The 12,322-nt window shown below is 43.5% G+C and overlaps 1 protein-coding gene across 1 annotated transcript; it reads left to right on the forward strand.

Moving 5' to 3' along the window:
- The first annotated feature begins 998 nt into the window (after positions 1 to 998).
- LOC124684232 (laccase-4-like) lies at positions 999 to 3,006 on the forward strand. The gene is made up of 4 exons (XM_047218592.1): positions 999 to 1,073; positions 1,184 to 1,335; positions 1,432 to 2,783; positions 2,876 to 3,006. Exons 2-4 carry the CDS (start codon positions 1,190 to 1,192, stop codon positions 3,004 to 3,006), a joined length of 1,629 nt encoding a protein of 542 aa, XP_047074548.1. The 5' UTR covers positions 999 to 1,073; positions 1,184 to 1,189.
- Positions 3,007 to 12,322: the final 9,316 nt, after the last annotated feature.

Here is a 12,322-nt window from a genome sequence, read left to right on the forward strand (position 1 = left end):
CCGCTGGGGAAGCTCGCGCGTTACGCGAATAGCGGCGAGGGGTCGTCCTCGGCCGCGTCCGACCGTGTGCTGTGGCGGCCCGCCCCGAACAACAGCAGCGAGGAGGAGGAGGAGCAGCAGGAGGAGGTTTCGGTGCGCCTCCAGTTGCAGTCGGGGGACTTCATCCTGAACGACGAGGAGGAGGCGACGACGGTGCAGGAGGTGGCCGTCATCTCCGCCGCCGAGGCGCGCGCGCTTCCGTCGCGAGGAGGCGGAAGCCGTTCGTGCCGTGCACGAGTACGAGGCCGCGCAGAAGGAGGCGGCCGTCCGCTGTGTGAAGCAGGAGGTCGTCGACATCGACTCCGAGTAGACCGCCGACGCCGTAGTCTTCCGCGGCGCGCACAGTAGGCCGCCGCCGGTGAAATTAGTTTAGTTTTGGAGGTGGTCGCCGACGACCACCTCAAATGCAATGTATCTATCGATCGTATCTATCGAATTATACCTAAATATGTTCGAATTTCAGTTCTACTGTTTGTTTGTGATGATCACTTTACCGACAAATTTTGAATTCGGCGTTTTTCGGTTCCGAATACGGGTTCTGTTTTACGTCACGCTCAAAACAGCTCGCATTTTGTTTTTCGGGAAACTGAACTATCATTTTTCGGTTCCGAAGAATAAGGGCTCAGCTGGAGATGCTCTAGCAACCCACCGAAAAGGAATCCCTCGCACGTGCCATCTCCACGATGAGATTCGGTACAACCGGACAGTGAGCGCAGGCCCGGCCGGAGACCAGACAAACATGCTAGATAGATGGCCTCAGCAAATACAGGCCAGGCTTACGCGATCCGGAGATAGATGAGGTGAGCGCTGGCCTAGGGAACCTCGCGTCAACTTGCAGGGAATACATACTCGATCGAGTGAGATTTGTTCCAGCATTCGCTCCATTTCACATTCGCTCCAGAGCTCAAGATACCTTGAGCACCAACAACATGACAATCTGCTCCGGTCTTGGTCCATTCTTTCTCCTCGTGGCAGTAACCCTGGCACTGCTCATCATCCAAGCGCAGGGCATCACCAGGCACTACAATTTCAATGTATGTGTCTCCATCCTCTCCTCTCTTGGTAATCTGCAGCGAGAATTTCGCTCGCGCATGCTATTCTTAATCAATCGGTGCTGAAAACCCTTGTGTATCGAGATGTGCAGGTGCAGATGGCGAACATGACGAGGCTGTGCCGCACGAAGAGCATCGCGACGGTGAACGGGCAGTTCCCGGGACCGGAGATCATCGCGAACGAAGGCGACCGCGTTCACGTCCGCGTCGCCAACAACATCGCCCACAACATGACAATTCACTGGTATGCTCGATGCTCCGCTGACCTTTAACGCATACACAGTATACTACTCCCTTCAATCTACGGAGTATATATGAATGCTCAGCCATTCTGTCACAGGCACGGGATCCGGCAGCTGCGGTCGGGCTGGGCGGATGGGCCGGCGTACATAACGCAGTGCCCAATCCAGACAGGCCAGACGTACGTGTACAAGTTCACTATCACCGGGCAGCGCGGCACGCTGTGGTGGCACGCGCATATCTCGTGGATCCGCTCCACCGTCTACGGCGCCATCGTCATCCTTCCCAAGCTCGGTGTCCCCTACCCATTCCCGGCACCTCACAAGGAGGTCCCAATCATCCTCGGCGAGTGGTGGGCGGCGGACACGGATGACGTGATTAACCAGGCGCTTAAGATGGGCGGAGCCCCAAACATCTCCGACGCATATACCATTAACGGCCTTCCTGGGCCGCTCTACAACTGCTCTGCCAAAGACACGTTCAAGCTGACGGTGATGCCCAGGAAGACGTACCTGCTGCGGCTCGTCAACGCAGCCCTCAACGCCGAGCTCTTCTTCTCGGTCGCCAACCACACCCTCACCGTCGTCGAGGTCGACGCCGTCTACGTCAAGCCGATCACCGTCGAGACGTTGGTCATCTCCCCGGGCCAAACCACCAACGTCCTCCTCGCTGCCAAGCCGGTCGACCCCAGCGCTACCTTCTACATGTCCGCCACGCCCTACTCCGTCGTTCGACCCCCCGCATACTTCGACAACACCACCGTCAGCGGCATCCTCGAGTACCAAACCGCTGGCTCGCCGCCTTCCGTATCAACCTTCCACAAAGACTTGCCACTCTTCAAGCCGACCCTGCCGCTCTTCAACGACACCGACTTCGTCACCAGCTTCACGACCAGGCTCCGCAGCCTCGCCACGCCGCAGTACCCGGCGGACGTGCCACGGTCCGTGGATAGGCGGCTCTTCTTCACCATCGGTCTGGGCACACTTCCGTGCCCCAAGAAGACAACATGCCAGGGGCTCCATGGCGCCAAGTACGCAGCCGCCGTGAACAACGTCTCCCTCGTGCTCCCTTCCAAGGCGCTCCTGCAGTCCCATTACACTGGCAAGTCCAGAGGCGTCTACGAGTCGGACTTCCCGGCCATCCCGCTCTCGCCGTTCAACTACACAGGAACACCGCCGAACAACACCAACTTAGCCACGGGGACTAGGCTCCTCGTGCTGCCGTACAACACCTCGGTGGAGCTGGTGATGCAGGACACGAGCGTAATTGGGATCGAGAGCCACCCCATGCACCTTCATGGCTACAACTTCTTTGTGGTCGGGCAAGGGTTCGGCAACTACAACCCGACTAACGACCCAACCAAGTTCAACCTCGTCGACCCCGTCAAGCGGAACACCGTCAGCGTGCCAGCCGGCGGTTGGGCGGCCATTCGCTTCCTTGCTGATAACCCAGGTTACGATAGTTATAATTATACAATCTACACGTGAAACACAAGCCCAAAGAACCAAATTCGTCGATATTTATGTATGTATGCCTTTGGGCAGGTGTATGGTTCATGCATTGTCATTTCGAGGTGCATTCCACGTGGGGGCTGAGAATGGCATGGCTGGTGCTGGACGGGAGCAAGCCAAACGAGAAGCTGCTCCCACCGCCCTCTGATATGCCCAAGTGCTAGATGGATCTAATTACTCCCTTTGTTTATACTTACTTTGTGTTACAGGTATAGTCAAAGTTAACTTTTTTAAGTTTGACAACAATATGGAAAAAATTATGAACAACCATAATACCGAAGGCATACAGTGTGAAAATATAGTTTATGCTGATTCTAATCCTACAGATGTTACATTATAAATGCTAATATTGTACTTTGACTAAACCCAAAACACAAACTAATTGTGAATGGAGGGAGTACTTCTGATCTGGAAAAACACTAAACTCCACTAATAAAGCTTTAAACTATACAATTAATTCTATATCAACATTAGAAAGTCACACATAATATGCAACAACTTAAGCAACATCGGTAACAAGTATCCAAAAAACGGGATCTTACGAGTTTACCGTTGGAAATTAATAGGTTTTGGCGGGACAGAAATTTTGGCACCTAGGAACATATGCTCCTGGTTCTTCAAACGTGTTTTAAAGGTCATTTAAATTGTAAAAAGTTCTGATAAAAATCTGGGTGCATACATCTTGACATCCGTTGTCTATATCACAGCAGGTGTAAATGACCACCCAACTCTGCTAATAAATTTTGAACTACACAATTAATTCTATATCAACATTTGAAAGTCACGCACAACATGCAAAAAATTAAGAAACATCGGTGACAAGTATTCAAAATTTATCTTAGGAGTGAACCATTAGAAATTGGCGAGCGTTGGCCCATTCAACAATCAATTTCAGGAAAATCTCAAAGGCTCATAAGTGCATTCCATTTTTTCGAAAAGAAGGATAACCCTCCGTCTCTGCATTGGTTGGTACACATGACCATATGTTACTAAAATCCACAAACACGCGACGGTGAAACTGGCCAAAGTTGACCAAATATGAGAAAGCACCGGGATGAATGCCTCATGACAACACCTCCACTAGGCTACCACAAACCCTATAATAAAAGACCGAAAGAAATGAAAATTACACGAGTGCTAAGCCAGTCCTTCAAGAAGAGATTGTCGCACGTGCAACGATGATCATGAGTATAGTTGTACGTCGATCCAAGGATTTTCATCCCCAGAACCAAGCTTCTAGTTACAACCTTTAAGAAGGGCACGGCGTAGGCACGTGTCGATATTTCCTGATTAGGGATGACGAGGGGGCTCCTCGACAATACCCACCATGAGGGGTTTAGGGTTGACGGAATCCTACAAGTTAGCACGAGACACCAGATACCAAACGAACAAAAGGCGAGATTTACCCAGGTTCGGGGCTCTCGATGAGGTAAAACCCTTACTCATGCTTGTCTGATCTTGATTTATCGATAAAAAAAGGTTATAATGGGGCAGTCGATAGACTATGTTGTGGTGATATCGCTGGAAGGCAAGGTTTCTAGGGTTTGGTGTATGCAGGATTGTGTAGGTTGATTTCGATGTCCTCCGACGGGCCCTCTCCTGACCTTTATACATGAGGCCAGGTCCCGAGAGTCCTACTCAGATTCAACTATTGTTACAATGAGATCTAATCTATCATTTTCTTATTCGGTGTTTTCTTGCCTTGTCCATTAAAAATCCGCCTCCTTCTATCTTTCCACCATTGCAACTGATGTATTGGTCCATCCTGAGCCCCGATGATTCTCATGGGCCCCTTACTGGGTCAAAGGAGCTAGGCCAATATCGGGTACCCGAAGGGTAATGCCCACATCAAGGGATCTCGTGTTTCCACCAGACTATGCATATTGTTACTTCATATATAATTCCTAAAGAAGAGCCATTCTCATATAGCAATCACTTTGTCATTAATTCATTCTAATTCCAGGGATTTTTTCTTTGAAATGGTGGATGACCCCTAACCTCTGCATTGATAGGTGCGTACTGCCATATATTGTTGATTATTCAAAAATGTCAAGCAAAGCTAGAAAAACTTATGCATGCTGAACAAATCGGGTAACAATATTAAAAATACGAGGCCATCCAAAATCAAGTTGCCCAAGTTGGTGCGTAGATCGATCATGATGCATTCAAGTCCTACTATGTTATTGCGTATCATGGGTAGTGCAAAAGCAGTTTCGACCAAGTGCAAAATTAACTCATGCACATTGTTTACGTGGTGTACGCACATGTGAACCTAGTAACAACTAGGCTCTACTTCTTGTTCGACCATGGGTAGGCAGGATGAATCCTTTGCGTATTATGATCACATTTCATCTTCTTCTGACGCTTAATTAGGAACACTATTATGTTAAGTACGATATGTTGCAACAACCATCTGATGGATGCTTTTATGTGGAGCACATGGATATTCATGTATTGTTGTGAGCATTCACTCACTTAGTAGTAGGCTAGTAGCTACCCGATAGACATTTTGATCCTATCAGCACATAGTGTATTTTCTTTAGGTATGTCCATATTTTGAGAAAGCCTATACATTCGTCGTGTTTAGTTATGTGAATACTTGCAAACTGGCATCGGTGGCCATAATCTTTGCAATATACAATCATGCACGTACCAACCAAAAATCATCGATAGTTTGTAAAAGATGTACTTAATACTTTGTGGCGGATGATAGGTGATTGTCCACTAGAGTCTCTCTAATGACAATCACCTATAAATCATTCACGAAGCATTAGTTAAAAAATCGCTTATTTAAAAAAAACCAGGTATCATTCATCAGATCGTAGCACTGGTGGTATGTCTGTGAGAGTGACCCATCTTAAGTGGGTGATCCGTCAGTGACATATAACCCAATTGGCTTGGCATAACCCGATTTGGCGCCATACCCCCTGTGCGCACTGCACACATCAATGAATAAATAAATAGCTCTAAGTTGTACACAGCAAATTCACATATTGGCATGCTGACCCGATATACTACGTCATGTAAACATGGCCAGGGCACTTTGGGTAATTCATTGGAAATCCCGCAGCTAGGTCCTAGAATAAACAACAAGAAGGGTTTTGTTGGAATTCCATATTTTGTTCCCTGCCCATCTGCACATTCGTGTGCGTGTCCATGCCCCCAATGACAACTGGAGGGATGTTGTGTGAGCCGCTGTCTGCGGGATCATCCTCCGCCGCTGGCCCTTCTTCAGCTCACTTCGACGCCAAGCTCCGTGAGGTCCTCACTGGCCTCCTCCTCAACTCCTCCCCTCGCCACCGGAACTCCGTTTATTCAATGTTGAAATTTTGTTGATTTAACATATGAGCAGATGGTTGTACAGATGTACCTTGATAGATTAGCAGTTCGGTTTATTTCTCAGTTTTCATATTACCATTTACTGATTTCAAAGGGGGGTTTAATTAATAATTTGCTGCAATTAGGAAAAATGGTGTCCCAATTTAGCTCTAGGTGCAGGTCAAAGACTGTAATAGACGATCCTTTATGAACATATCTGCACATAATTACACGATTTTAGAAAAAAATGAAAACTCAATATTTATGCTACATAATGATCCCAAAACACAGAGAATGCATGGATTTCCCATTGATTTTGCAGGATCATTTGTGTAATCATTTTTTTAGTACCGGTGTTCAGTTCGGCAGAGATGAACATAGTATGGAAGAAATTAAGAGCTACACTACGTTGGTCTTTACATGTTTGGTAAGAGTTTCTGAAAAAATGAAGTGGCATGCGTGTCTTCAGAGAATAGACCGTACAGGCTAGCTATGATATCCAGAGATGATGCACATGCTCCCCTTTACTTATCACAACAGTTACCTCTCTAGCACCATTCCGTCTAACCATCTGACACTTTTCTATTGAGTATCTAAAAAAAATTATTGAATGATGTTATGATTTTTAGGGGAGTGCAAATATATGTTGGTAATATCTTGTGTATATTGTTCATGTATGTGTTGTCACTGAGTTAATACAATTCGAGAATAGCTTGCTAAACAATTATTAGTTTGCAGTTAAGGGTCTCCTTGGCAACCCATGATCCGTCGTCTTACAAGGCACCTAATGTATCATTGCCACCTCCCCACCTACAACCCATCGATTGTGTTGGCAAGAACAAGAAGGGTATGGCGAGGCACTCACATGCTCTATACATGTGTTCAATTCAATTCAATATATCTCACAATGGCAAGCTTGCAATCACAGTGAACACAAACGCCCAAGCACCAGCATGGTCTCAACAAGTTATACAAGTTGGCGATGACACATCCAGTGTTTCCACTCTCCTTGTGGTGATTTTATGTTACCTAACCGCATAATAAAAACATAAAAGACATCAATTATTTAAAACAAGATGCATATATTATGCCATTAAATTCCAGGATCAAATTCGGTATATGGGCATAAAATACAAACACAAAAAATAATACACCCTGCATGGAAATAAGAAAAATCACTTATGAAGAGTACCACAATTCAAATGTGAATAGTACATTCTTTTTATTACTCACAATAATTTTAGTTGTATTTTTTGTTTCTTAAGTCTTTGATGAAATTTTGAAATAAAATTTTAGGGCAATGTCAATAAATTTAATATCAATGTTTTCAGGGAACCTCCATGACTTTTGTTTGGAGTTATTGGGTATTTAATCAAACCTAGTGAAAAAAATAATGAGCCAGTCACACTCCCGGTGAGATTTGACAAACCAATTTTTTTATACAAGTATGTGATGTAAAGATTCTGCCTCTAGGGTTTCTAGAAAAGAAATCATCTACAAACTACTTCATCAAGGCATATGAATTTGTGTCCCCTTAATTCTCTAGAGAAATTTTCTAAATGCAAATTTCAATTATATAACGACTAAGTACCCGCACCAATGTTCTCACACTTGCCGACACTCCATGTTGAAATATACTGATTTGGCTTATGTAAATACTGAAGTAATGATGTGTTATTAATTGGCAACATGTCGTAACTAAATAGAAGCAAAGAATGGACAACCCTAAAGGTGTCTCGACTTGAGGTAACTTGTGCTAGCCAAACTTGTATGGCACTTTCATTGAATTGAAGAGTCAACCTCTAGTCGCAGTAGAAAGGAATGATCATGCATAACAAATCATGATGCTTTAGTCCGGTGATATTCGTGGATTTCATCGACATTGCAAAAGAGATTCCAAAGAAATGCAAAGCTTGTGTAGATTACGACAATTTGTACATGCTGCATGGATATGAATATACCATCGAATAAGCTTTACTCTCCATACTATGGTGAAATCGACAAATTATGACTATTATCTTCCTTTTGAATTATGTTCATGTCCCATCTCTCTTCTCACGCTTAAATAGAAATGCTACCATTAACGCTTGATACCATGAGGTCCAACATCAGTTGAAGTTCGTGATATAGTTTCTTGGGTGCCCACATTTTGAGAAAGCATTTACATTCACCATCTCATGTCGTGTTTTCACTAACAAGTAAAAAATGGGCCCAAGAAGCCAAAACTTTGTAGTGTGTCATGTTTTAACTCAAGTCATTTAATCCTGATTTAGCAAAAAACACTAACTAGTTTATGGAAATAGTAACGGTTACACCGTTCTGTCACCAGTTGCTAGTGAATTGCCATCTTGTAATGTGTCCGGGTGGTATGCTAGAATTTACAAGATACATGGGGCTACGCAATACATAATCTTGTTTTGACCAAAAATCATCAACTCGTGATTTTATTCTCTAAACTAGTGATTGTACTACAGTTTCATCATCAATAACATAAGGATAATTACTTTTTAGTGCTTCTCAACAATGTGGTTCATGCCCATATGTGTGGTAACTCGTAGGCATCTGATGGTGTACTAGCTTCAAGATCACACTATGTACGAGATATCATTTCCACCTAATTGTCTTTGTGTTACTACTTCATGAAGATATCTAGGTGGGTGTAATCACATATCCTGATGCTTCCAAGTCCTAGTATGTTTTGTGGGTACTAACAGTATTTTCACAAGAGCGGTTTTAACTAAGTGCAAAAATTCACTCAATACGTGTATGGTGTATGCTGAGTTGAACCATGCAATTACGGAACTTTACTCCTTGCTCAACATTAGATACACAAGATGCTTCTTTGCTAATTGTGATCCTACGCTATTTTATGTTCTCATGTTTAAATAGGAACACTATTACATTAAGGTTGAATACCATCTATTTCGACAACTATGTGATGTATGATTTCATGCAAAGATAAATATATATAGTGCCTTAAGAAGAAGAAGTGCATTTGCTGTTGTGAGAGTACTAACTCCATCAATGAAGTAGGTCCCTACCAAATGTTTTGATTGTATCCGTTCAAGTTCACAATGTGGATTCGATGATGCCCACTTTTGAGAAAGAATGTGTATTCACCATTGATATGTTGCAAACGTATCTAAACTTTTTGATGCTCCATGTTTGTTTTACACCAATTTATATATGTTTAGTTTACACTTCGTTGTACTTTTATATATTTTTCGGCACTAACCTATTGACAGGATGCCACAGTGCCAGTTCCCTGATTTCTGCTGTTTTGTAGTTCAGAAAAGTTGTACAGGAAATATTCTCGGAATTGGACGAAACAAAAGTCGAAGTTCTTATTTTACCGTAACGAAGACGGATTCCAGATGACAGACGAAGAGGCGCCACGAGGAGGCCACACTAGGCCATGGCGGCCCAGGGCCTGCCGCACCATGGGGTGGTGTGGGCCCCCCAGGTGTCCACCGACATCGCCCTTCCGCCTATTTATTCACGATCTTGGAAAAACATAAATACCAAAGCCTCCATCCACAAAAAGTTCCATCGCGGCCGCCATTGCCGACCCTAGCTCGGGAGGGTTCTGAAGCTCTTCCTGGCACCCTGCCAGAGAGGGAGATCATCACCGGATGCCTCTACATCGCCATGCCCAAATCCTAAGTGATACGTGAGTAGTTCATCTCTGGACTATGGGTCCATAGCAGTAGCTATATGGTTATCTTCTCCAATTTATGCTTCATGTTTAGATCTTGTGAGCTGCCTATCATGATCAAGATCATCTTTATGTAATACTACATGTTGTGTTTGCTGGAATCCGATGAATATTGAATACTATGTATAGATCGATTATATACTTGTCATATGTTATTTGTGATCTTGCATGCTCTCTGTTTCTAGTAGATGCTTTGGCCAAGTAAATGCTTGAAACTCCAAGAGGAAATATTTATGCTCGATAGTGGGTTCATGCCTCTATTTTTCTAGAAGAGTGACAATAACTTCTAAGATTGTAGATGTGATATTGCTACTAGGGAGAAACAACAATGATTTATCTAAGAGTAATTTTATTGTTTACTTTACACACATTGCTTAATGCGATAATCTGTTGCTTGCAACTTAATACTGGAAGGGGTTCGGTTGATAACCGGAAGGTGGATTATTAGTCATAGACGCAGTTGGATTATGGTCTATGTATTATGTTGTAATGACCAAATAAATCTCATAGTAATCATCTTGTCATGTATGGTCTTTATTCTGTCAATTGCTCAGCTGTAATTTGTTCACCCAACATGTTATTTATCTTTATGGAGAGACACCTCTAGTAAATTGTGGACCCCGGTCCTTTCTTTTACACTGATAAAATAATCATGTTCTGTTTACTTACTACAAGCACTGTTCTCTTTAATTCCACTGCAAACAAATATCTCTATCCACACTATACAGTTAATCATTTGTTTCAGCAAAACCGGTGAGATTGACAACCTCACTGTAAGTTGGAGCAAAGTATTTTGGTTGTGTTATGTGCTAGTTCTACGATATTGCTGTCGCCGGTAGTGCGCCCTGCCACAAGTCAGCTAGCAACACCTTCAGAAGTCACGCCTTTCTCCTACTGATTGATTAAACCTTGATTTCTTACTGAGGGAAAACTTGCTACTACTCATCATACCTTTCTCTTGGGGTTCCCCAACAGTGTGCAATCTGCGCTCATCAAGCTACTTTTTCGGCGCCGTTGCCGGGAAGAAAGAAGATTTCTGTAAGGGGAGTCTCTCATCTCCAATCAATTTACTTTGTTATTGTTTTGCTTAGTTTATTTTACTTTGTCTTGTTTGCTTCTTTATATCAAAAACACATAAAAATAGTTTCTTTTATAGATGTTATTTTGTTTTAACTCATTATGTTGATCCCTAGCTAAGTACGATCTGAAAGACCTATCAGTAGGTAGTGGTTCTATAATTGGGAGAGATAACATTGAGGAATTATTTAATCATGCTAGTAAGCATAAAGTGCTTGATGTCTACGGGAGCTTCTATTCTTGTAGACAGTGTTGGGCCTCCAAGAGCAGAGGTTTGTAGAACAGCAGCAAGTTTCCCTTAAGTGGATCACCCAAGGTTTATCGAACTCAGGGAGGAAGAGGTCAAAGATATCCCTCTCATGCAACCCTCGCAACCACAAAGCAAGAAGTCTCTTGTGTCCCCAACACACCTAATAGGTGCACTAGTTCGGCGAAGAGATAGTGAAATACAGGTGGTATAAATAAGTATGAGCAGTAGCAACGGTGCCGAGAAAATAGCTTGTCTGGCGTGTAGTTGATGGTGGTAGTATTGCAGCAGTAGTAACACGATAGAAACAATAAACAAGCAGCGATAGCAGTATTTAGGAACAAGGCCTAGGGATTAGACTTTCACTAGTGGACACTCTCAACATTGATCACATAACAGAATAGATAAATGCATACTCTACACTCTTGTTGGATGATGAACACATTGCGTAGGATTACACGAACCCTCAATGCCGGAGTTAACAAGCTCCACAATTCAATGTTCATATTTAAATAACCTTAGAGTGCAAGAAAGATCAACACGACTAAACCAAGTACTAACACAGCATGCACACTGTCACCTTCACACTATGTAGGAGGAATAGATCACATCAATACTATCATAGCAATAGTTAACTTCACAATCTACAAGAGATCATAATCATAGCATACACCAAGTACTAACACGGATGCACACACTGTCACCATTACACCGTGCAGGAGGAATAAAACTACTTTAATAACATTGCTAGAGTAGCACATAGATAAATTGTGATACAAAACACATTGCAATCATAAAGAGATATAAATAAGCACTTCACTACGCCATTCATAACAAGTGAGTAAGTATTCTGTGAAATATAGCCTAAGAGACCCACACGGTGCACACACTATCACCTTTACACACGTGGGACAAGGAGTCTCCGGAGATCACATAAGTAAAACTCACTTGACTAGCACAATGACATCTAGATTACAAGCATCATCATATGAATCTCAATCATGTAAGGCAGCTCATGAGATTATTGTATTGAAGCACATAGGAGAGAGATGAACCACATAGCTACCGGTACAGCCCCGAGCCTCGATGGAGAACTACTCCCTCCTCATGGGAGCAGCAGCGG

Source organism: Lolium rigidum, chromosome 1, assembly GCF_022539505.1.
Source record: "Lolium rigidum isolate FL_2022 chromosome 1, APGP_CSIRO_Lrig_0.1, whole genome shotgun sequence".
NCBI lineage: Eukaryota > Viridiplantae > Streptophyta > Magnoliopsida > Poales > Poaceae > Lolium > Lolium rigidum.